The sequence below is a fragment of the Agelaius phoeniceus genome, chromosome 2 (genome assembly GCF_051311805.1).
Source record: "Agelaius phoeniceus isolate bAgePho1 chromosome 2, bAgePho1.hap1, whole genome shotgun sequence".
NCBI classification, from domain to species: domain Eukaryota; kingdom Metazoa; phylum Chordata; class Aves; order Passeriformes; family Icteridae; genus Agelaius; species Agelaius phoeniceus.
Window position 1 is genome coordinate 14,706,289 of NC_135266.1, and position 27,186 is coordinate 14,733,474.

At 39.5% G+C, this 27,186-nt stretch overlaps 2 protein-coding genes across 8 annotated transcripts in view; one reads left to right on the forward strand and one right to left on the reverse strand.

Moving 5' to 3' along the window:
• The window catches only part of LOC129117519 (uncharacterized), a 415,270-nt gene that overhangs the window by 328,324 nt on the left and 59,760 nt on the right, over nt 1-27,186 (forward strand). For 2 of the 7 annotated variants that reach the window (XR_013180199.1, XR_013180190.1), the window contains one exon: nt 3,755-4,920. The exons of the other annotated variants lie outside the window; for them this stretch is intronic. The gene's annotated coding sequence lies outside the window, so the exon portion shown is untranslated. Of the gene's footprint in view, nt 1-3,754; nt 4,921-27,186 lie in introns of those variants that run through there. 7 annotated transcript variants of the gene reach the window in all.
• PHEX (phosphate regulating endopeptidase X-linked) overlaps nt 1-27,186 on the reverse strand; it is a 95,640-nt gene that overhangs the window by 17,364 nt on the left and 51,090 nt on the right. The window contains exons 13-15 of the mRNA XM_054628215.2: nt 17,265-17,342; nt 15,541-15,644; nt 7,505-7,563 (exon numbers count right to left, since the gene is read on the reverse strand). Of these exons, the coding sequence (XP_054484190.2) occupies nt 7,505-7,563; nt 15,541-15,644; nt 17,265-17,342 (241 nt within the window). The remainder of the gene's footprint in view (nt 1-7,504; nt 7,564-15,540; nt 15,645-17,264; nt 17,343-27,186) is intronic.

Below are 27,186 nucleotides of genomic sequence, written 5' to 3' on the forward strand. Positions count from 1 at the left end.
TCAGGGACTGTTGCGAGCCTGGCTTGTAATTCCCGAGATCTTCCTTCTTGAAGATAAGAGTGACATTTGCTTTCTTCCAGTCCTCAGGCACCTCCCCCAGTCACCATAGCCTTTCAAAGATTACCAAGAGTGGCCTCATAATGGTGCTGTGAGCTTGTAGGTGCACCCTGTCAGAGCCCATGGGCTTGTGCTTGCCCAGTCTATTCGAACATTCCCTAACCTACTCCTCCTCCATGAAGGGTGAATCTCCTGTTACCAGGTCCCCTGCCCTCATTCAGCACTACATTTTCCCTCCACTTGCTGATGCTGCTGCAGCTACACTTGCAGAAAAGTTTCTTCACATCCCTTGCCAGCTTCATCTCCGGGGGGGCTTTTGGCTTTCCAAACCCCTGTGTCTCTGCACAGTGACGGTTCAACTTTCCCCTTAGTCACCTTACTGCTCTGGAATGCAGGGGCACCTCAAGCAGTGGAGCCAACACCTGGCTTACTCCAAATATTTCACTCTGAATTTAGGCTGATCTTGAAGCTCTGACAGTACTTTGCCTGCACAGGACTACTTTTAATGTAATTAAATGTTTCTATCTTCATTTTATCTGTGATGTTATTTTCAGCATCTCCCTCCAGCAAGGTGCTGTAAAGCTTGTCAGAATGCATTTAAAATTTGAAGGTGTTTTCTTTTTTTTCAATTTTGCAGGGGCTTTACTGTCATTATTAAATCCTAGCTAAAACCTTCTGGTATTATTATACACACTTTGCAGACAAATACCCTTACCTCAGTATGGTATTGCTAGTTTACCAAGAAGATGCAAATAACTACATTTAATCTGATAATTCCTTAAAAAAATGCAGAGCAATAATGGATAAACTAAACCAAAAACACATGAGACGACTCACCAAATCATGAGGAAATTTGGAGTTCAAGACTAAATATGAATTCAAATTGCATAGTTCACTTACATTATTGTTAATTGCATGCTGTTTTTAACTGAGCAAGGAAAAGCCTTATTCCAAGTTAGTGCATTTACAACTTCCAATAATGAGGTTGGTTTGTTTTAAGCAACTTCTGACAGGCTAGTGAATCGTATAGATAAGCAGCAGATATGGAAGACAGCTGTGCTAAACTGGGTGATATACAGGGTACTCTGCCAATTGGTGTGCTGACAGTTCTCAGATGTATTCAAAAGCTCTAACTAGCTTTTTTCAAGTCACATTAATTCACTGAATGAATTCAGATGCAGAGTTTTAAAGGGATAAGATATAAGCAGAAGACTAACTGCTGGTCAGTAATCAAAGAATATTGAATTCGTATAAGGAATTAAATGTGAAGACAGCTGGGATGTTGGTTAGTTGTCTAAAAACAGCCCAAAGAGCAGGATACATTTGTTTAGAATGGTTCCACAGACTTGTGTTTGGACTACTGAATCTCATCCCAGTGATGGTTTTGATGTTTGGGGTCTAGCTGTCAGTCTCAATGGCAAGAAGGGTTCCTGCAAGTTTTATGTCAGATAAAACACAAGAGAAAAAACACATTGCTTTCAGATACTTTGAGACACCCAAATGGCTTTGAGCACCCATATGTAGGTGACAGAGACCAAACTGTCTGACATTACAGGGACCTGAATCATACACCTTATTTCAAGTTTTATCCTCTGGACAAAGAAGACAGAAAATATCAATTGTGTAAGGCACAGTAACTGTTCCATGCAATGCATGAACACAAAGCTTAATTTTATTAAGAACTCGTAATAATGAATTTATTGTGTGAATAAATTCATTAAAGAGATACAGGGAAGTAATGGTCTTTGAAAGCAGAGGACTCTGTAGCCTCTGCTTCAATTCTTGGCTCAGTTTCTCCCTCATCTGACAAGAGGCTGTTTTTCTACTCATGAAAAAGAGAGAACCTGGTGTTTACCAACCTCAGTGGGGCAACATGAGGAGAAACATGACATGGTTTGTAAGGTGCCAAGGAAGACTGTCTGATAAGGGAGTAGGAAATGTGAAAACATCTGTTTTACGAGAAACTTAAATCTTTATTTTATGAGAAAAAATCCTCAGTGGATTCCCCAGGGTGAGGGAATGGGGGCTAGGGGGAGAAGAACAAAGAACGAGTTCTTCTATTTTATACATTCAAAGATAGGAATTTTAGGAAGAAAAAATAAAGAATGGAGGTAAGGATCATGCACCATGGTTAAATAAAAGAGAATAGTAGTCTTTAGTAAATCAGGAAAATTGAAAATGAGGGCTCGCTTAAGACACTTAAAGCTTACTTAATAACAGGGCTCAGAAAGTGTCCAGTCCAAATCTGTTAAGTTCATTAACCTCCAGGAAACTAATGGCACACTTGAAACTACTTCATCAATAACCTTCCAAACAGTCCAATTCTTAAGGGAAGAGAAAATGCCCTATGCACATTCCCCTCATCCTGCCCTGGCCATGGCACCAGGTGCTGTTTTCCAGCACTTCCCTGGCTCCTGGCAAGATAAGAGTTATCCCTTGCAACTCCCAGCATCAGTGAGCTGCCAGCGTCAATATCTGCGTGATGCTTCCTGCAAAGATGAGACTTATTGGCTAATATGAGCTCTCATCTGTGGTTTTCTCTGTGGATGCTAATTTGAATGCAATTTTTAAATTCTGTTGTAGATCATATCTGCCTCCTGTAACATGTATTGAGGCCTCTCTCTAAAGAGGCCTCTTGACTTTCACTAGAGAACTGCAGTAACAGCACAAATGACTCAGAAGGAGCATGGATATAAACTTACAGAGATAATATCAACATTAATTATCCAGTACATCTATTCAAGCTTACACCTCATGAGTGCATTGCTTATATTTGCCTCAGTTCACTGTAAATCTCCCTTTCATTACTGTTCACAGCCCACAAATGTGACTATTTTTATATATTCTAGAGGCATACATATTTACACTTAAAAAAAAATCCAAAACACACCAAATGTCTGATGAATAGTTTCCTTTTATCCTTAACATATTCAAAGGCTAATATTTTAGTGCTGTAATGAAATAAAACCTTTTCTTGAATAGAAGTATGCTAGCACACTTTGATCATCACTTGTGTCTATTTTCAGCACATATTTTTTGACTGCTTTAGAGTGCATTAAAATAAACAAATCCTTTAGAAATTGTTTTTGGTGTTCCAATTATGATAATTAAAAAGATAGTATTCATGCTGCTTAGATGATATGAAGTGTACTTAGATACATTTTGAGACTCTAAAGGCAATGACACATACCTGTTGTCCTTGTTAAGTACCTATAATTAAAGGGGAAATTGACGAGCAAATGCACAGAAAATTGAAAAATTATCCAAACTAGGATTAAAAAATAATTAACAACCATTATAAACATGCATAGTGGTTCCTCTAAGACACTTTGAATTATGGAAAAAGAGAAAATAAATAAATAAAACTCACATACAGAGAACATCAGGAATAAACTTGTATAACATTAAGGTAAATTATATGTAACATATTTTTTAACTCTACTCTTTGAGGCGCATCTCACCTTGATGCAGCTACTTATTTCTCCTTTGGAAATATTAATAGAATCATTGGTCATTCAAACTATCAATAGTTTAGTAATTAAATTCAAACAAAGCAACACCAAAGACAGAAGTGTTTGCACTAAAAGACAGCAAAATTTGGTACATCTACTGCATTTGCAAGATTTGCTAAATTCTCCCAAATCTAGTAATTTTTTTAATCACTCAGTTTCTATTCTCTATTCATTTTCTCTTTTAGTGAAACAAGACCTTTTTTCCAAGTTACTGAGTAGTCAAGTTAAAAACACTAACAGCCTGCCTGTATATGAAGATCACATGGACCTGCATGGATATTCCAATATTTATGTCAGTGATACAGATTACAGAGAGAGAAGAATTTGTGATCCTTCCATCAGGAGTGTCAGAGACATCCCTGTGCTCTGAACACAGAAAGCAAAAGCAGCTGCCTAAAGCTCAGAAGTGCTCAGGACATCCACATTCACCTTCCCTTGTGCCAGGCACCTGATGGTTGCTCCTTTTCAGAATCCATGGGTCAAGGAACTGATGTTTCTTTTTCTCTAAACTTTTTCAAGAAGCCTCCAGTGACTAATCAAGTTTGGAGTTACTGTAGTTTTGTTGATATCCTCACACAGCACATTTCCATTTCCAAACTAATGGTCCTAATTTTTAGAATCAAATTTTGGAAGTGGGGATTTTCCAGTTCACATAGAAACTACTTTCCATAACCAAATTTTATTACACATTTTAAAATTATTTATCTTATTTCTCAAATTCTTCTTAGTAAACTCACTTACAAAGAGCAAAAATGGATGTGCCTTGAAGACAATAAAGTCCAATTTGTTCACTGAAAGCAGGGGCACTCAAGCAGATAGTGAAGAGGATATCTGGTCCATTCACTCATTTACAGGAGTGATCAGCCATGGATGTGAAGGGAAAGAGTTTCAGGCAGCTACCTGTGAGGTAATCCTTCTGGAAGCACACATTCCTACCTTCCAGCAGCCAGCAGCAGAGGGAACTGTCCTCCTGGACTGGGTTTATATCCTTCTGTTCTTTTGTAAAGAACAGAACACAACACCCTCTCTTCAGTTCATCTGCTAATGCAGTGAGTAGCACAGACCCTCACAGCAAACCCCTCCAACTATTTGCCAACAAGTAATTGGTTCCTACCTCCTTTTCTTATTCTAATCAGCCATTAATTTATGAAAGGACCTTCTTTCTTGTCCCATGACAACTCTCAGTTATTAGTATTGGGAAAGAACCTCATCAATAGTGTTCTTTGGAAAAGAAGCATACGATCGTATCAAGCATACTTACTTGCTTTCTGAATTGAAAAAAGCCAAAACTCTAGTAGATTAAGAAAGCATGATTTTTTTCTAAAAGGAAAAGCAAAAAACATCTCAAAAACATCTCAAAAAACATCTCATCTCATGTTCACTCTTCACTGTTATATCATATGATTATTCATTCTCTCTATTCAATCATGTTGTGGTCACAACCAGATTCCTTCATATAAAGGCTAAAATGGCTTGTTATGCAGATCTCTCTGAACAGTCTTTTGAAAAACAGGATTTGATACTTGTCACACCTATTCTTTCTGTGCTGAGGCCACTATAAGTCATAGGCTATACATCAAAGCTGGTTGTTTGGAAACTTTTTGTCTAAGTTCTTTTGAAATACCTGGGAGAATATTATCTGGTCCTTATATTTGTCACAGTTCCTTATATGAATTTCTTCTAAAGTCCCTTCTATTGACTTCTATTCTAAATTTTAAACAATTTCTGAGACTGACCTCTCACAAGAAAAAGTTCCAGAATTAGAATTTCCCAAACTCTTTCAATGCAAAGAATTATCTTATTTTTATGCCTTAGAGACTCTCCTCTCTCAGGGAATTTGACAAACAGGTTTTAGTATAAGTTCTTATGCTCCTAGAAATTTGGTCCATGAAATTTTTCTGGGCTTGCTATATCACATTTTACATCTAACTTGCTAGAGTTCAAGCTTAATTCTTATTCTCAAATGATTCTGGTTTCTAGAACTTTTTTTTCTGTTATTTAACTAGGCCTTTAAAATTGCCACAGTTCTGTGGCATGTGAGCAGCCCCCAGAACTTTGTACAGATTACTACTGAAAACACAACTGCAAAGCAGTAAGGTAGCAGAATTAATGGGAAATCAGTAGTGATGTGTCAAATGTTTATCAGCAGCTTCTACCAGAGAATGTCCCTCCCACATCACCCAGGGCTCTTGCCCCGTAAAAACAATGCCACTGCCATAAAAACACAGCAGTGGCAGACATTACTGTGCCTTTCTCTGAATCCTCCCTCCTCTTGCACATCATTTTTAGGGCATGATTACATTTTTACCTCTCTCTCAGGTACAAGAGGATTTTGTTCAGAAAGAGCCACCTAAACCCTTTTCCTCTTTGAAACAGTCCTAAAAGGACTGAGAGTCAGTGGCACTGTCCAAACTTCCAGGTCACTTGCCAGCAGAACGAGAAGTTCAGCAGTTATGATATAGAAAATACAATCACCTCTACACCCATGACTGATGGGTTACATTTGACAACTGCCTCTTTTTTGCCTCCTGACTCTTTCAGACACAGCAAGTGTGAAATGTTCAGTGGCTCCAGCCTCTCATCACAGTTTTCTCTAATGTGCCATGGCAGAGAGACTGGGACAGCTGAACACTGCTCAAATTTGAAAGAACCCAATATTAAAGAAGGTATAACAGCAATGGCTCTCATTTTTCTCTGAGCAGGCTTCCTCTCCACTCACACAAAACCTTCCTAGCAGCAGTGGTGGCTGGAGGAAGAGCAGCTGTAATGCTTCAGGGGTACCTCAGAGCTGTGACCACCTCAGCCAATGCTACCTCAGATGATCAACAAAAATGGGACTGCCAAATGATGGCAGCCCTCTAATTAAGGCAGAGCTATCTAAATTGAGCACTAATTTTAATCAAAAGAATTTCCTAATTATTATACGTGCTTTACAAATGAGATCACTTAGACACAAAAAAAAATTTAAGTGAGTGCTTTGAAGGCAAAACTGTTTACAGAAATTGGTAGAAGCAAATACCAGCAGACTCAAATTGCCTGTCCTCTGTTGTACCTTCTTCAGTGTGATACATTAACTTTGTGCCTTTCTTTCTGTGACCAAAAGAGATTCAGGAGAAAAAAGGAGAATCACTCAGCAATTTTTGAGGTCCTGACTCTGGGGACTGAGACCACAGAAGTGGTGGCAGCCACTTTTCAGACCCGAACAGCTTAGAATGAGAAGGCTGATTTAGCATGCAAAGCTAATAAGAGCAAAGAGAATTGCCAGGGTAAAGGTACAACTGTTGCACAAAGACTGGCATAGAATTTTAAAGCCTGTTAGAAAATTTCAATTCAAACCCCATTAAAGCAAACAGGAATGAACATCCAAACTCGTAACACATCATTGAAAAACTCAGCTCTTCCACCTTATTTGTTTCCACACTAGAATATATGCTACCTAAAACCAGCCAGTAACAAAAAATAGAATCAGACAAGTAGTACTGCACATACAGGTAAGAATTTTCAGTTAACTACAGATATCACTCCTTGCCCTTGAATGAATTGAACAAATCCACTGAATATACTCTCTTATGTTTTCTGGTCTATATCACAGTCTTCTCTAGTCACATTTATTGTTACGTATCTGTCAATACTAAAGGACAGAACTGCTATCACTGTGTATTTATGGAGATGTGTGTACACATTTTTGCTACAGAAAACAGAAGATAGAGACATTACGCTTTAATAAAAGTGATTTAAGTTATCATTCACAATGGACAGAGTACAAACACACACACATGCACACACACACTCTTAAGTCTCACAGCTGAATTACCAGGTTTGAACTTTTAATTTTCAGTCATAAGAAACACAACAGGTACAGCTGTTATCTGAAGCTTGATACATACATTCCCAAACAAGCACTTTATAAGGAGGCTCAGAAGGAAGATACTCACTGATTTGGTTGGTAGATGCACTATAAAAAGCATTTACAGTAGTTGGGCTTGTAAACCATCTGTAGTAAGAACAAGAGAAATTGTCTGTCAGTACATTGGCATTCACCTTTATGAATCAAAGGAGCAAAGATAAAAATTGAACTCAGTAGAAGAAAGTAAAACATTAGGAACTTAAGATACATTAAAGTTTAAATATTTCTCCATTTCAGTACAAGCTACCTTCACTTTCTAGAACATTGAAATCTATTGTTTAATGACTTTAACTGCATACAGTCAATAAATGCCCAACAGGAGCAATTCTTAGTGTTCCTATCATGTGATCTGTTTAATTTTTAAGTGACCACTGTGCTTGTGAAGCCAGCCATGCTGATGAAACAAAATTCACCCAGAAGAGGCTGCAACACGGACAGCAGCTGTGAAAACTCTCCTGGGTGTCTTTCAAACACGTGTGGAGGAACTCCATGTGGGAATTAGAGGAGAGCATTTTGAAACAAGTAAAGTGGCTTTAGAGGCTTTGCTGAACAACGACTTGGAAAATTAGGATTATGCCAGCAACATAAACAGATAATTTCTGGGAATGTAAATTCAAAATAAACAGCTTCATGTTCTGTACCCTATGCACTGAGCATGACCATCCTAAACAAACAGACCTCGTGACAGGCATTTTTTCTCATAGTTTGATTTCTCATATATACTGGAAGAAACTTTAGATTTAAATAGGAGTTGGACTTTGATGATCCTTGTGAGTCCTTTCCCACTCAGGATATTCTATGATTCTATGAATAGCAAATGAATCTCCTTAGCCTAAGCTCTTCTGTATTGACAGTGGCTTCAACCACATGAATGGAAAATCTTGACTGACTTCAGCTGGATCCAAATCCCCTCAAATGAAACCCTGAGTTCAGTGAGCCCAAAATTTCACTTTGTGGTTTTATAAGAGAGAAATTAGGCTAAAGAAATAAAGATGATGATAATCAGTGGTTAGTTCATAATAACTTAGAAGCAACACCAGTAAATGTTCAAACAGAAACATCCTGATGTCATTAGCAAAATATTACTCAAAAGTTTTATAAAACCGTGTGAATGCAATGTAATTGCTTTGGAAAATTTCTTTTAAAGAGAAAAGAAAGGAGCTGCAAAACAATGAGTAAGATCTTTCCAAAGGAAGATCTATCAGAATACGGAAAATGTGTGATATCAATGACAATGTATACACAATTCATGCTTTTAAATAGCCCCCTTAGTAAAAGAATCATCTGCAGATCCTGACTGTTTTTCTGACAACTGATGTCCTCACTTAAACCATGTAACAAAGGGGATAGTTCAAAAATGGCAGCATTTTGTCTGTTATCAATAAATTTAACTGCTTGCATAATTCTCCCAAGATGAGCAGCTTATTTTGCAATACATCAACTAGAAAAACTAATAAATGAAGGCTAAAAGAGTGATGTCATGTACATATCCTAACCATCCATTACATTACATGCTCTAATTGTCAGAGATAACTTTCCCTGTCTTGTTTATTAGGAGATTGTGGAGGGGAGGAGTAGGGGGAGGTTGTTTTCTGGTCTATTTTCTGCTTTCTTCATAGTAAGGAGATTAAATGTTAGAGGTAATGTAGTGAGATAATGGAAAATTGAAGAAAGAATGTATATGGTGAGGAGACAAAGAAAAAAAATTAGGGGCTTAATTAACTACATTTGAATTTCATGTTTGTTCATAGAAGCAATCAGCTGAACTGTTTTGAAGGATGCAACCTGCCATTCATGCCTTGGGACTGGTGCTCCAGGCTTAGCTGTAAATCTGGAGGACTGTCCCTTTTTTGAAAAGGAGAAAACCCATCTGAAAGAGTCAAGACTTCAATTTATATTTTACTGTAAGTTTGAGCAAAGACACATAGTGTTGTGACTGGCACCTCACCCTCTTGGCTTGTTCTGCTTACAATGGCCTTTCTGTTCTCAAACAGCAATTTTTAAGCATGAAAAAGGCTTCTGGGACAGAAAATGCTCCCTTTTTGCAAAGTCCTCTTAGCCTTTTATTTCCAGTCAGAGGATCAAGGGCCTGAGACGTATAACAGACACTTCAAAACAGATTAATGTGCTGTGGCTCTTCTCTCCATCCTCTGGGGGGGCTTAGCACAGCTAGCTGCAGAGAAGAACCACCACAAGCAGCAGCAAAGAGCTCTTCACTGACTAGAGACAGCTCTCCAACAGCACAAGTTTGCTCTTGCTCTTCCTGGGTGAGGAGTGGTGATGCAGGAACTTGATCCCCACAGCAGCACCTCAGTCTGCCCAACAGCAGCAGTGAATGCTGGGGACATTTGGTCCACATTTACTGAGGGAGGACTTCACACCACCCTCTGGCCATACTTTCATACCTATGAACTCATAAATTTGTAGCTTGCAGGTGAAGACAAATCACCACATCCCTGTCCTGAGGTTGCTGCTTTTCTCATGATCTACAAGAGCAGAGCCCATCCTCTTTGCTGAGCTTAGCATGAGAACAAGGCTGAGAACAGCCTTGATTTTCCCAGTGCAAAACTGAACTCAGTTCTTTCCAGGTTGCTCCTTTATAAAAATGCCTTAAGAATGATCCTGTATGGAATTCATTTTGCTTTTAAGCAGTTAGGAAGAGGACATGTAGCAGCCATACTGAGAATTCAGGAAGAATGAGAGTTCTCTGGTAAAAAAGCAGAGTATTTAATATTTGACATTTGGCAAGAAGCATATTTCTAGTCCAGCATTTTGTTGTACCATTCTGAGCCCTCTCAAAAATTTTAGGAAGTATTTTCCACAAAAGAGTATCAATAACCAAGACTGCTTCCATCCAGACTAGCAGAACAACTTCAATTCTCCTCTGCCATGCACTTTCATTTCCTTGAATGACGGAACCTTCAGGGACAGTCCTTAACTAAAAACACACCAAATTACAACATGAAGGGATAAATAACAGCAGTAATAAATAGCTGCTGTTGCTGTTAAATTTTAAGGTGAAGCAAATTTAGAAATAACTCTCCCATTCCTGCTTGAAGTCAGATTCCCTGAGCATTTGCTCTAGGTCTGGTTACAATTTCTGTGTGCTTTACCTACTCACAGAAGGATAGAAAAAAATAAAGGCATCACACATTCCTAGCTCTTATTAACTACAAAGTAAATAAATAAAAATTCTAGAACTGTTTACACTGTTTTTATTTGCTATAAGTTTGTGAAAAGGGGACAGCTTTGAATGATGTCCTGTAGCATTACCTATCTACTTCTGCAGCAGTCAAAACCTAATTCTGCAGAGCTGACACTTGTAAGGTTGAGATTTCTCTTGTAGAAATAAAATGTGAAACAGACACTGAGATAGCAATTGGGGCAGAAACTCTCTTAGTCTGTGTTCTTGAGGCTGAAATGTCCTCTGATATTTTCTTTCTGTGTTAAGAGTATAGTGTGCTACATTGCCATTCATGAACAGGGGTGGTTGGGAACATTTACAACACAGAAAAAAGCTAATTAGTTTATTTAATTCTCTGCAAAGCACAACCTGAATTTGCAAATTGATCCTCAGTTTTTTGAATTGGAAGAAATCATTCGGTCTTCTGTTCAACATTCAAAGTAAGAAATAAAAAATAAATAATCATGTAAACAAAGAAAATGAACTTGTGAATGTACAACGAATTAAGCTGATTAGAAGTGAAAAGCTGTACAAAGTTTCTGGAAGCTGGAAAAGGTCTTCCAAAGAAAACACTAAGAAAAACTTCTATATGGGAGGCAACCTTCAAGGTGACTTTCAAAATTGTATTTCCTCTTCTTATTGTTAGCCTCTTCTATATTTTCCCATGTAGAAATAGATTATTATCCCAGGCCAGGTTGCCATCTGTCTCCCTTAGGAATGGACAAGCAGCGAGGATGGTAAGGCTGGGCCCAGCCTTCAGTGCCACATCCCTGCTTAAAATGAGGCTCAAAGAGCAGGAAAAGGCTCCAGGAGGCTCCTTTCCAGCCTCGCCTCTCCAGGGCAGGTCCCAGCCACACAATTTCCAGCAGCATCTCTCCAACAGACAGCAGCCTGCCCAGTGTTGTAGATGGCTGCTCTTCCCTTTTTGCAGAAGGAGCTTTTACACCATCTTTAGAGGTATCCAACCCAGAACCTCTCAGAGCTGCCCTCCCTTGTGGCAAACCAAGAGCCAGGGCTTACACACAATTGTGTGTGGTCAAGAAAAATAAAGATAAATCCTGGAGGAGACCCCAGAGTCCTCTCATAGCATCCTTCTTTTGTATTCTCTTATTGGGATACCAGACACCTACATCCCCAGCTCTGAAAGTCTAGTGAAAAACAGAAAGATTTGGCCAGGTCTAAAAATCTTAGATTATGTGCTGACTTCAAAGGAGAAAGATGGCTAATAATGAAGTGGTGGGGCCAAGTAGTCCTCTGATGCTTTGTTATTTGCAAGTATGATATCAGTGTTAAGAAGGACAGATTCTGTCTCTGATTAAAAGGTGCAGGCATGTGCAGGCACACACACAAGGATATTTGTATGTATGAATGTGTGTGACTCCATGGAAGGATAGACAAATGCAACTAAAACTCTGACTCTCCTTAATTTTTCCCTTCCCGTGGCCATCACTTCCCCCTGTACTGCCTTTCACTTTCCTCTGCTCCAGGTGTATCTCCCCTGGTTTATAATGATTGTCCTCACACCTGGTGCCCACCTTCCCACACTGCTCCTTCCAGACTCTCCATTGGGCCCTCTCAACCTAACCTGGGCTGGTTTGTGCACCACATTCCTCAGCTCCTGCACAAATCCCTTTCATTTTTCTCTCTGCTGATACCTGAGCACTTTTTTTCTTGTTGGAGAGAGCCAGCTGTGAAGGTGACAGTCACCTCCCCAGCCAGCTGTGAGGATGGCAGCTGGCATCAGGGCTGGTGTTGAGCACAAGTGACACCTCCCAGAGCTGTGGTGTCCCCAGGGGAGCCTGGCCCCAGGACTGAAAGAAGAGGCAGCTCCAGCACCCCAGGGCCTTGGCACAGCTTTAGGGTACCAGTGGGGCTGGGTGTGGAACATCACCCATGCCCTGAGCAATGAGAGCTCATCTGAGTTCCTCCACGCTCCCCTCTCCTGTCAGGCAGATAAATGCCAGGGATGGAGGGAACAGGAGAACAAAGATTTTTATAATTACTCCTGATTTAGGTTTTTTTTCCTTCCTTTTTTTTAATTAAAAACTGTTGAATTTCCAAAACAATATACTTTTCCACTTTGTTATCTCTCAGGATCTTTTGGTCATTGTGACCCAAGAATGTTAAAAGTCTCTTTTCCCAGCCCAAGTGCTTGAAGAATGACTGAGAGCTCTTCATTTCTCGGTCTCAAGGTTGTTTATTGTGTCTTATCTATAAAAAATTTTCTCCTGCCCTGCTGAGGTCCATCCAGCAGGACAGTTCCAGGCACTCTGCCCGCCCCCCGGGCAGTGTTATGTCTTTATACTAAAAACTACACATACAATGTTTACAATTACTTTCCAATACCTATCACCTATGTTAGACAGTGAGCTTCTACTCTAAACCAATCTAAAAGTGCCAACATCACAGCAGAAGATGGAGGCCAAGAAGAAGAAGGAGAAAGGCTGGACATGCCCAGATCCCTTCATCTTGCCCCCTGAACCCCCATTCTAGAAAACCCCAAAATCTACTTTTTCACCCCATGATAAATTCACTATTATTCTACTTAACTGTTGTGGCCTGCAGATCTTCATCTAAGGTTGGTAGTTTGCTCCACGGGTCATAATCAAACACACAGGCATCTTGGGCTCTGTGCCAGGGCCTCTGAGTCCCCTGGCAGGGGTCTTGGCTGTCCTGGACAGCCAGAGGGATGTCCTGGGTTCCCACAGTTATCCATATTCCCCCTTGTTTTATCCAACTGCTTTGTCTTGTGTCTCCCATCTCTCTCCATCTCCTGATGGTCTTTCCCTGGTGCTTTGATTGAACTATCATTTTAATTTCACATTTAGCTGAGGAAACTGATTCCAGTTTGAAATAATTATTGAGAAACATGGACTGTCTGCTAAAAGAATATAGTGTTTTACCTTTTGGGTGTAATATTATTTTAGCAACTTTTATTTTATTTCCTTAAACACTAATTTTCTTATTTATCTTTTTTGGTCCACAACTTTGATGATCTTATAATATCTATCTTGAAATATAAATGTTATGCTAAAAGCTACTAAACTAGGGAAAAGAAGAAATGAAGCAAATAGAAACAAAAACCCAAGGGTAATTAGCTATTAACATAGCACCAAGCCTCATCAAAAATTCTGTGGAGTTATATGAAATGTAAAAGTTTAAAAAACAAAACCAGAAAAATGGGAGAAAAAAAGAAGGCAAAAGCATCAGAAAGCAGTGGAATATGATGATTTAAAAGTGGAAAGTAGCTGAAAAGTGGCTGATATTTTTGAGGCGAGGTTTGACATGACTTAGACTGGTGAGTGGGAGTTATTGGTTTATTTAAATAAATTTTTAAAAAAATTCTGGAGGCAGCAATGACTCTGTGCCTTGGTGTCCCTTAGCAGGCAAAGTGACACCACTTTCAGAGCCCTTTTCTATCACTGAACAGTTGCAGAGACAGAATAATATCCCAGCAGGAGCCCTAATTATCCCTCCCTGCCAGGGCTCAGGTGAGATTACCTCCAGCCCTGCAGAAGGCAGAGCAAATAGCTGTGCTAACAAAGGGAAGGGACCAGAAATCAAACTGGCACCCAGCAGGCCTGAATGTGCTCTGAGGGCTGACAAGAAAAGAGCTACAAAGGTGATGAGGGGCTGGCTATTATGTGGTCCTGGGAATAAGAGGTAAAGACAGGCATGAGAAGGGTTCAATCTTGTAGAGGGCAATTGGGTAACACTTTCATTTTTTAAGCATACCCATGTGACAGCTCTCAGAATACAGTCCTGGAGTCAGGGGCTGCCTACCACATGATTTCCTCTCAGGAGAGCTTTCCCATTGTGCCAAGAGTCTACAGGTTCTGCATCAGGGCTGGCTGCCCCAGGGCTGACCACTGCCATAGAGAGGCCAGTGCTGTTCCTCTGCTCCCTTGGAACTGCTGCCCTGAAGAGAACACACCACCACGGTCTGGTCCTGCATCCAGGAATATCCCTAAAATCATACCCCAGGGCTGACCAGTGCAATGTCAGAGAAAGCTGCGATGAGAAGGTAAAATTCACAATTAAATCTAAGTTATAAATAATGCCTTGAACACACAGGGCCAAATTAAAACACTTCAACCATGAGCAACCTTAGTTTGTCTCCCTGCCCTGTGGACAGCACAGAGTCACCCCCAGAAGAAGGCATGGTTCAGTTTGAGTAGGGTTTCTGGAGCCCTAAGGAAATAAAACCACTGGAGCTAAGCACTGCCACTGATTTCAAAGTCTGTGTGTAGAAGAAGTCATTTTTAAGGAGCATGATTAGACTAATTAAGTTCTGCTTAGGTTTTAATTTGCATTTTAAGGATTTGATTACCCACCAGTAAGAAAAGAGAAGGATTCTCTTATGTATTTTATGAAAGTTTGTGACACAATCTGCACTCTCATGTTTACAAATAAATAAAAATAACACACGTAGATTCAATTATGTTCCATTCTGTATCACTGCTATCAACAGCAGGTAACTAAACAATGCTGATTTGTATTTCTAATAATAACATTATCTCTTACTATGATTTCATTCCTACAGAATTCAGTTCATAAATCCCTGCTGTACCATTTCAAACTCTAACTGTGACCAGGAGACATAATCCATTTTTAATTGCAATTCAATTACCCCTTTTTTCATTAAATTAAGCTTCAAGCACATGACTATTCTGCATATGAACAGGGATACCTTCAAAAAGAAAATTCACAGGAGTTTCTGAATAATGGGAGTTTGCCCATAGGCTTTTTGTGGCATATCATATTGCTGTTAACATAATTCTATTAAAACTTAATATATAACAGTATTTAATATAAAAATTAAATAATATAAGTTAAAATATTGTTAGAAGATTATGTAAATTTGCCTTTTGTCTACTCACTCTGTTTTTGGAACTTCTTTTCTAAGCCAGTAGAAATCAGATTGGGCTGCGTATTTGCGAGTTTGCAATACATTGCCAAAATAATCACTTTCTGTAAACTTCAGCTGTACCAAGAAAGCACAGACATTTTTAAAGCATGTCCAAAGAAACAAAAGCTCACATAAAACAAGCAGAACTTTTATTTTATATGAGATAATTACCTAATTTTTTTGCGATTATCAAAGCAAGTAAAATTTTCACACTTGGTAGGAAGAATAAATATTTTATGAGCTTAGTTAAAAAAAAAAAACAACCAGTGGCTGAACAGATATATACAAGGGTCTGGAGCACTGGGAAAACTCTTCATTGTGCAGAGTGCTGCTGAAGGAATCATAAGCACCCAACAGTGCATTGCAGACTGCACATTTCCATGGCTATTATTAAGAGAGCCTCTTTCCCAAGAGGAAGTAGGCTTACTTTTATTTTTAAAAGTGCATTTTAAAACCACTTCCAACAATGTAATGAAGTCCCTTTTTCAGTTTGTTTTACATTTTATAAAAAATATTTCATATTCTGTGCCTTCTGAGAGTTCTACCACATTAAATATTTACAGCCATAGGGCTACATGCTTCCATAAGTTTCCAAATCTAATAGCATTCACACACACAAAACTAAACAGGCAAGGAAAAGGGATGTTAATAGGTTATAAATCCCTTTCATCAGTTTAAAACAATTCTAGGATTTGTGAGGGAGTTGCTCTTCGAATGTAAACTTTGGGTTTGTAAGCATGATTAACAAGTATTTTTCACCAGCCATTGCCACTTATCTGAGCAAATAATGCCACACACTGAGTGATAGACTTGGTTACATGCTCTGTCTCATTGCACTGTTTTCACTGCATCATCTCACCCTACAGCTTCCCTGGACAAGGACTAGGCTGATGGACATGGTTCTCCCAATAAATGATGCCTCCATTTAGTGTCTGTTCATGTGCTCTGGCAAAGATGATGATTGCTCTTGTATTTTACTGCTTCAGGATTGAACTTGTGTTTCTAGTTTGCCTGTGACTTTCAGCAATACAATTCACCAAATGCATGCCACAGTTGGAAAGTAGTAAATTTATTGTTGTTGTTGTTGTTGTTGTTGTTTTTGTTGTTGTTATTAATCATTTGCCTTCCTGCCTTAGTTAGACTGAACAGGTACTGGGGCAGGAAAGAGTCCCCCCACAGTATCTTTGTCCAGCAGGCAGCACAATAGGCCTATACATTGGTTAGGACCTCTTGGCATGATTATAAACATCAATTGTAAATTAAATTCATAGCCTGGAGATATGAGGAGAACTTATATATGGCATCCTAAATTGTGATATTCTGAGGTAAATTGCATTAGGCTTTTTGAAAATCATTATTTTGAGAAAAAATGCTTTTGGTTTATTCAATTTTTACAAGTAAATGCAAAATTATTACAGTGCATGCTTAACCTTTAAAATGCTTAATAGCAGGACAGTTCTTTGCACCCAGGCAGATTTTACTCCCAGCAGGACTCATGATCTCACTTAGATACAACAGCATTGAGTATTTAGATAAAATTTAGAGCTAGCACATTTCAAAAATAAAATAAAAATAACCAAGCAAGCATGAGTCCAGGTGCATGCCAAACAAAAGACTAGCTTGACTTTAGACAGCAGCAAAACAGAGCAAATAATGGCTGCAATAGATGAATAAAGCTGCAAGCCTGGCACTTACTGTTTTGATGTCTTCATTAATATATGTGTCATTCATTATAAACTGAGGGTAACCAACTTTCGCCATAACTGCTTTTGCCTTTGAAAAAGAAAAAGAGAAAAAAAAGTTTTGACCGATAAATCCACTTCTCAGCATACAGCTTTTTCTCTTTCTTGCTAAGTTTCCACTTGGTATTATTATGCTTCCCTGGAGCCATCCTAATGTAACTTCAAAACAACCTGCCTACAAGGTAAACTTGGTACCACAAATGAGCTTGGCATCACAAGGCAGAGGGTCCAGATTCTGCTGTCAGATTATCACAGTGGGTCTGTCACTGCCTGCAGAGCTCTTGCGTACTTACAGCGACGTGTCTGAGTGCAAAGTCTTAACAGCTGATTTTCCCTACAGGGTTTTGTGTTAATCAGATGGTCAAATGCCTGTTTGTACACTGTTTTCCAAAGGACAACAGGAAATGGCCTGTTTTGCTATGGCACAGTAGCTGGTACAAATCCAACTGCTAAAACAGATTTGATGCACAGATGTGAATCAAGCTTGATCCCAGCAAGTGCAGCCTGGCGTTTCCACTGAGGGCCACTTCCATTTGCACCTGAGGATGGGTCCTTTTCTGAAGGACACTGTACTTTCTGAAAACCACAGGACTGGTCTGTGTGTAGTTATCCAGTTTCCCTCCCTTTCTTTGCAGTCTTTGCTCTTTTCCTAATGCCACTAGAGGTGTTAAAATAAGACACCCCATTTTTCATTAATGCTCTTTCAGTTGTGATTTGGTCCCAGTGTTTATGCACAACCTGTGCAAATAGTCCAGTGTGAAGTAGCTGTAGATGAGTATTCCCACTTTGTAAATCATGGTGTGAGTTTATAAACAGCCTTGGTAAAGTCCTCAAAAAACATCAGACACCCAAAATCTCTGTGGAAACAAGTTTCCAGAAGAAAAGCAGAAGTACACTAAAAGATAAGATGACATACCAAGAAGTGAAATGTGACAAGTCCATAGGATAAATTACAGCTATGATGGACTGGGTTAGCACAAAACTTTCATTTTTTATATTTTCATGATGCTGAATATAATTTCTCCATAAGTCTTTGGAATTCCCTCCATTCAAAAAATGCTCCTCTGTGGTCATCAGACTCTGATGTCAAAACTCAAATGAATATTGCAAGATATGAAAAACAATAAATGATTGGCCTTTAAACCAAGTACAACAGTACCAAGCCTGCATTCTGCTCTCTATGAGCAGAGCCTGGGTCTTTCTTAGGGTCCAACAACTTTTATTCCTTTTTGCTTCAGGGACTGACTGCTTAAAGGAAGATTTCCCTTCCTCCACACAGCCTTTCCCCTTCTCCCACTTCAGAGCATCTCAATACAGCAGGGCCTCCTATACAGCAAGACATAAAACCAGCTGTTCCACAACTTTCAGAAGAAAGGTGATGGAGGATTGCTTCCATTTAACCAAAGTCATTCTGTCTCCTCTTTTATTTTTCAAGAAAAAAGGCCTCCTTCAATTTCTCGATCTCACTTCCAACCCGAAGTCATAATCCTCCATTTGTGACATCACAATTAATTGTGGTTGAGATAATTAAGATGTCACAAACAGAAGATAACAACTTCAGGTAGGAAATTAGCAGCAGAAGCAGACAATTTCTTAAGCAAGAAAGATCCCATTGTCATGCAAATTGCCCTAGTAATAAAAAAAGCAATGGAAGAAAAATGCTGAATGGAAAATATGAAATGAGCCAAATTAACTCTCAACAGAATGTTTCCCCACTTTGCCAGAAGGTTCAGCAGTCTTTCATGATATTTTAAAGGCTGTGATGGGGAGGGAGAACAAAAAGCCAGGAAGGGAACACGATTCATCTGCAAGTTTGTATGTAATCAAGAGTGTCTAAATTTTTCCTGGTGGTGTTGTCGGGTCCAACTGACTGAACTTTGCAAGGAAACAGAAAATTTCCTTTACCATTTCCCATGTTTCAATACTAGTTAAAACTAGCTTTGGAAAAGGATAAAGCAAAACCCAACAGTTTTAATTTCTGCTAAGTCAGCTACTTAAACAAATCAGGTGGATCTCAAATGTTCTGCATGAGTTCATCATTGGCTTTGTGACTTTCACATTTGATGTTGTGAGATTGAGATTTCTAAGCATGAGAATAAAATACTCAGACAATATGGAGATTTTTTATAAAGTCTATATAAAACCCTAGTAAATAACAGAGTGTGTCTTGAGATTTTGAAAAGCAACCTCAAAAGGTAATGCTGCTTGTAGTACTTGGATGCTTTGTATATCTAAAGCTGTCTGTATTTTGTGAGATATAGATAGATAGATAGATAGATAGATAGATAGATAGATAGATAGATAGATAGATAAGGGGGAAATGTTATATTATTGCATTTGTTAAATAAAAGGCATTACCACAATATGTGTGGTTTAGAGATCTGAGCAAGTAAGACAGACAAAGCTGATGCTGACAGTGAAGGATGTTTGGCTCTTGGTTAGGTAAACTGTTTCCTATAGCCAAAGTAAAACTCATGAGAGATCATAGGAAGCCTTCTGAAGTCCTTGGGAATTCCTCTGACTGGGCTTCCTCCTAGAAGCTTTGCACCAAGTGCAAACCTTTTCAGCAGAGCCCAGCACAATTTATTTACACAACCGACAAGTTAGAAAGTATCATAGGTTTCAGAATTTGCATGTTGGAAGTTTTGTTTCTGTGCCTATTTTTCTGTTCACTTGTGTAATATTTAACAGCAGTCAGGAGATTCCTTATTTACGTAGCACAAAGAAGTGGAAAACTCTTCTATAGCTTGCTTACTCTTTGATAATGATGTCATTATTTTCCCCTTGATAGGATTAAAAGTATGTATAAGATACCAGCCTTCCAGGAGGCAAGCACAGGGAGTCAAATGAAATGTGACAAATGTACAGGAAACCAGCCATGTGGTAGTTGCACATGAATCCACCATGCACAACTTTTTATGGTTTAAAGGCTCATTTAACTCCTCTCTCTAATTTGCATATTAAACAGCCATGTGTGCAGGAAGAAAAGAGGCACTGGGGTACTTCCCCCAGGCATCATTAAACACTCAGCTGAGTTGGGCTGCTGGGTAAATTAAGGAAACTCATTGCTGCAGGGTGCTTTAGGGTAAGTCATGACAACTCTTTCCTATCCCAGCAGCCAGAGAGAGCAGGCTCCGAGGCAGAGGAGCCAGAGTGGGACTATTCCACCACTCCTTGTGCATAGAAGTTTCCCCACTGACTTCAACACAGCCAGGATTTTACCATCAGTGTCTTTCTGTCACAGGGAGAGCATTGCAAGGCAGTTTTACTACACAGACAAGATAATAAAGGAGCTTTCACTCTGCTTAACAACCTGCCAACGTGGGAATGCACACGTGTTTCAGTGCTCCAAAGCAGCCCAGTTCCCAGCCTATTCAAATTCTTACTTGACAACCAAGCATGTGAGCATCCTGAGAGCCTTTTTGCCTCTCAGAGTATGACTTGGATATTTTATACAATACTAAGTACTGACATATTTTACTTACTGTAAAGAGAAAACAAAACAAAACATATATCTCACCACAAAGTTTTATGAGTCCAACAGAGATCTTCTGTATATTAACTTACTCAATAACTTTGTGAAGATCGTTTTTAAGCTTCTAAATATATAAAAAATTAATACAATTACAGTTCACTGAAAAATTAGCATGAAATACATTGTGAAAGCTAAAATCATTCATGGCAAAGTAATGTTCCATTTAATTACAAAGATTAATTCAGCCTTTATATATGTGCCCAGTCTTTTCATTTTTCATTGAGAACAGATGATTCAAGAGCCATCTGGTAATACTGCTGCATAAATATCACTGCATCTATCTAGAGTTTACATATGGAAAAAATAGGAAAATAGAGTGGTGGATCTTGGCAAAACACAGGAAAGTTCCATCACAGGGCTAAAGCCCAACCCTACAGATGTCAGTAGGAAAACATTACTGACTTGAGTGAGAGATGGATTGAGCTCACCCTTATGATGCACAGTATTTCCTTTGTGGGAAAGTGAAATATCAGGGATTTTCACATTGTCAACCACAATGGAAAGTGAAGTGGCAACTCAAACATGAACACTTGGCCTGAAATGACAATTTTTAACAGTACTTGATCCGCAGTGAACAGTCTAATGCACACTCAAGAATACAGATTAACATTATTTATTTTTAAAACTTAACTGTCCTCATTTTGTTTTGTCACAGTAATAGAAGCTGTGTAGACTTTTCAAGAACTAGTGTTTAATTTAATAACAATTCACATACCACCACTTCACACTGCACCATAACCATTCCCTCTGTATTAAAATAATTGTTTTGAATGCTCTAAAATACTTGCCAAAGTAATGAAGAGAGAAAACACAGCTATCATTTCATCTTTATAATAGCTTGAGGCCAAGGTCAAAGAAAAAGTAAAATAAATAATCAAGTGACTTGTGCAAGTAATGACACCCCATGTATGCATACAATTGCTTTCAGTTAAACACACATTATGGTTCCAAAAGTAGCTGAGTCCATTTAACAAATTTGTGCTGCCAAATGGAAAAAAATTCCTAGTCCTTGTCCTTCTTCCCCACTCCTCTCAGCTCTGTCCATAGTTCTTCTCATGCTGTCCTGCACCCACAGCCTCCAAAGGCTGCCTCGGCTCCTTAACACCCCTTTCTGTGGGGCCACCAAAAACACCCATAACACAGCAGAAATTTAACCAAGCTTTTCCCCAGCCAGATCACTGAGCTGAATCACTCACTCACCACATGGAGACCCAACAAGTTCTAGAACTTTTACAAGCCAAGTGCTGGGGACACGTGATGTGACAAAGTGGAGAAGAGTTATGCGGTACAGTAGTTACCTCCTCCTCTGAATGAGCTTTTGAAACCAAAGCCTCACTCAGACAAAACTTACTGGCAAGACAATATTATTTAGTACACTTTAAAAGACCATACCATACCTTATAATCCTAGGAAACAGAGAGGAAAAGGCACACAGCAATTCCCAAGACAAGTGTTCATTGAGATTATATGTTCAGTCTTAGTATCTACTATTCAGCAAGACAATATTATTATTACACATAAAGTTTAAAGCATCTAAAAGTTTAGTAGGACTACCATGGACAAAAGAATCAGAAAAAGCCACAATGTACATCAGTGCTACTCTTTTCTAAATCCATTCTGGCTCTCTGGAATACAAAGATTCAGTCATTGGTTCAAGCACTGTGACAAAAGTTTCACTGGAATTAACTTTTCAGTTTAAATGAATCCCACATTAATTTTATTTTTTTTAAGCAATAGAACTGGATGAAGTCAGAGAAAGTGTGAAACTAGATCTTTATTTCAGTCTTACTTAAATAAACATACTAATTGACTGTGATATTTTCATAAGCACAACTCCTCAGTTCAATGCAGCACTGCAACTAATAGATTCAGTCATTTTTTCTCCTTCCACCAGAAACTCATTCTGCTGCCAGCTTTGCTTTAATTTTGCTGAGGAAAAAAATTCTTTCTCCATTTTATTTTCATTCAATTTTCCACTTGCAACCTCTGTATGACAATTAGCATGATCCCATTCCAGAATATTATATGTGAGAGAGATATATTCTGTCTTTCACATACAGAACATCATATCTGCAGTATCTTTCTTTGTGGCACACAGAAAATAACTTCATCTTTGAAGATATAAATGCATTTATACTGCAGACCAGCACAACTGAGCTCCTGGCACAGGATGTGCTTAACTGCTAACTATTCCTGTCCAAAGCACCTGGGTGAGTTTTAAGGGTCTTTGGATTCTCAGTGGAGCTGGAATGATGCCCATGGACCAGAAGAAAGGGTGATGCCCAGATATTGAAAATGACTCAGCTGTGGCACTACCAGCAGTGACAGCTCAGCTTCAGTGTGGGATTCTTCTGCACAGGATTCCTCCCTGCACACCTGTGGATCACTTGGGGCATGACTGCCCCAGGGTGTGTGCAGAGCTGGGAGCTCTTTCAGCTGCACTTTGAACGAGCCAGAAATGAATGTGCTGTGCTCTGAAGACACAGACTATCATTAGTATGATGCTGATATAGATATAGATACAGATATAGACACATGCCCCACAGCATGTGCTGCTAAGCTGCCTTTGATAGGACTCATGCCAAGCTAGGCTTGGACTCTTACTTAGCACTGTAAAAAACCATACTGCTCCTGCCTTTATTTTCAGGCAACATTCCATCTTTTCCAATATCTCTGAAAATCAAACAACCAAACACACTCCCCAACTCCAAATTAAAAAAAAAAAAAAGAAAAAAAAAGCCACCTTTGGTTGGTCTTTGTCACATTGGTGACAAAGCTTCAAAAATTATTATATTCAGTTTTCCATAGAAACTCCTTTCTGAAAGTGAAGGGACTCCTTCACTGCTCAGCCCTCAGAGCACCTCATGAGTTGATTCATACTGCCATTTTCATGCCATCTCTTGCTAGAAACACACTCACCTTGATCAAAAAATCTTTTCTGCTGTTTTGTTTTAGCTCAGGGCAAGCAGCAGGCTTAAGAAAACCCACTGTGCTAGCAAAATGAAAGTTCACAGGGACCCAAAACACCACTGTGTGCTGAGATCTCTGGCACTGGACACTGAGAGAGGGGCAGGCTCAGAGATCAGGAAAGGGTGAGGAAGCTCTCTCCACATCATAACTGTGTGGGATATGATTCACCATAGTGTTTCTTCTCCAGTTTTAAGCAAAACTCTGAATAACCTGTTCCAGAAAGGAACAACTTCTGACCTTAGTCTCTGCTTGCATCAGTTTACATTCATTTAACATTTTCAAGGTTAAGCAAAGGTTGCTGAGCTCTTTTTATTTAAATAAAGGATAGCATGTGAAAAATTCCTTTTTCATTTCTCATTTCACAAGTGAGCTTCAGCCGCAGTCTTGCTGCAACTGAGACCAGACATGGTAGAGACCCTTTTTAACACTACTCCAACTGAAATGGTCACTGAGAACTTAAACACCAGGAGTACTCATGACTTGCATGTTTTATCTCTGAGGAGGAATTCCTTTTGCTTGAACAGGGACCTGACCAGCACTGTAATAGTAAGCATGTCACTCTCAGTTGTCCATGCCTTGTAATGTATGGGGGGAAAGCACACGCGTACATAATCAAATACACAGGCTGCAGAACATAGAGGAAAAATATTCAGAAAATGCTTTACTCAAGATCAAATTCCTCTCTATTCCAAACCTTTACATATTCTTAGTTTTAAATAAATTATATCTAGGTATTTTCACATTGATGAAGCTCATCCCATACGCAGAAAACTGAGCACAAGACACTTCACAGCTCCCTCACAAATGAGGGCAGCTGAGGAAGCCTTTATTCTTAGTCACAGCATCCTGGCCTCTAAAAGGCCACTAAAGGAAGAAATTCCTGAGTCTGATGAGCTGCTTGTGGTACAGCTCCTTTACAGGTAAACTCCAGCAATACCAGTACCTGAAGCCATTTAAAATCTCACTACTTTGCTTCAAACCCCAGTGACTGGTACAATACCTGAGCAAGCTGAAGTGATGCTGGTTCACACACCTGGTTGGGAACAGCTCAGTGCCCACGCTGAGGGTCCATGGTGGGGTCCCAGCCCACAGCCCTGCCCTGCTGAGCTCCTCACCCACTCCCAGGCAGCAGGCAGCTCTCCTCAGTGGGCATTTACAGCAGGTGGAGATCACCCCAGCCAGGAAATGCACTTTCATTGCAGAGAGCGAGGCAATGCCACACAGATCCCTGAGCATGCCCTTGTAGACTCCTCACACAGAGAACAGCTCTCCTGCACCTCCATATCTGCTACTGCTGAGCAGGGGATGGACTACACTGTCTTTTGGAACTGTACCTCTGCAGGAGACAGGTTTACTTGTTAAAACAACAAAGATAGTGAAAGCTAAAGCTGAAACAAACCCAGACTTCCAAGGGTGGTGGAAGATCTCTTGCTCTTTGGAAGAATTACTCTGTCATTTAGCATAACAATGTTTTCATGTTGCGTTTCTGCCATAAAAACCTTCAGATTCACCCTGGTTCCTGAGCATCTGCAGGTGTCTGTCCATCTGTCTCCCTCCTATTTCAAGCATGAGATTTGTCACAACTGTTTTGATGTCACACACCCATTCTGGCCTTATATAGTCGTGGTTGAGTCTGAAAAATGACAGCGGTGAGATCAGGGTTAAATACAATTTCCTCTCCCTTCACCTGTTTTCCACTATCTTTTTGCACAGTGCTCAGGTTATTAATGGAACTGACATCCCTGCACAACTGAGTGAGCAGTAGCAGCAGCCAGATAACAAGGGAGAAGCTGACAGCAGCAATCTAACCCCAGAGATAAGAGATAAGCAAACATGCCATGGCTATTAGTTTCAACTCTGGCCAATGGAGAAGAACGTCTCCTGTGGTTACTGTTCAGGAAAGCCCAGTCTTCCTGTGAAGGTTAAATTAAATTCAGGATGTGATAGATTATTCTTAGAGTTCAAAAATTAAAGTGTGTGATGAGAAATAAATATTTGATGTAAAATGGATAAGAATGAAAAGGGGATGTTAATCTGATAGAAAGTGAAGACCTATTTTTATTCAGAGAAAAACATGGAACACTTCTACTCTAGAAGAAAAGTACCATTCTGTTTCTTCCAGGTGAAAAAATGTTACTCTAAGAATTGGCATTTTCCAAACAGATATCTAAGGAATGGTGTAGGAGTGGCAGCCTCAAAGTCCTGACCAAATTCCAAACTAGGTAAGTAGCACAAATTTTCAAATCCCTTACATCATGTCTGAGAATCATCTTCTTTCCTTACATCTTCCCATTGAGCTGTCTCCTTCTTTTCATATGTCATGGTAGAAGAAGGAATGGGCTGTTCGGCCTGAAAAAGGGATAACTGAGAAGGAACCTCATCAATGCCTCTGAGTATCTGAAGGGAGAGTGTCAGAGGATGGAGCCTTTTGGAGGCTCTTCTCAGTGGTGCCAAGCAACAGGACAAGAGGCAGAAACCGATGCACAGGATGTTCCACCTGAACATGAGGAAGAACTTCTTCATGTGGAAGTGACCAAACACTGGAACAGATTGCCTGGAGAGGCTGTGGAGTCTCCCTCACTGAAGATGTTCACGAACCATCTGGGCACAATCCTGTGCCTTGTGCTCTGGGATGACTCTCCTTGAGCAGGGAGGTTGGACCAGATGACCCCACTGTGGTCCCTTCCAACCTGAGCCATGCTGTGATCCTATGAAAGATGAGTTAAACCAGGAAGATAAGCCCCTAGTGACATATTTAATGCACAAAGGAAATGCAGACATTGGAAAAGAGTTAAAAAGAGTTCACCTTTTCCAAACTTCAACACATTCCAACCTTATGAGGAGATTTCCTCATTGCTCCCTGCGATGCAACTACTACAGTACAACCAGGCCCTCGAATTTTTTGCACCCAGGCTGAGACTTCCCTATTTTCAGAACGGTCACTTCCACAAAGCAGAAGCGTGGCTAAGGTTTAATTGGCACTCAACAAAAGTACACTTTCCAATTGAGAAATAGCAAGGTTGTTTCAAGAATATCTGAATCAAACTTTCTAGTAAAAACAGTAAATTAGAAAGTCAGCAGTCTCCCCTATAGGCTTTTGAACAGGAATGAAGTGTCTAACTGCAATTAGAGTCTTTGGAAATTTCTCCTGCTTTTCTTAGCTCTTCTGAAGTACATCTAGCAGTTTCTATAACTGCTCTGAAGCAGTCTTATACTTTGTGAAGTTCTCTGACATCCTTGAAGCAAAGACATAAAGTCATCTTAAAGGAACATGTAAAAGGTGTCTTGCAAGCTTTAGTTTTGAAACTCCATCCCTCTCTTTTACCAAGTATTGTTCTGTTTTGCATTGGCTTTCATTCTAGAAATAGCC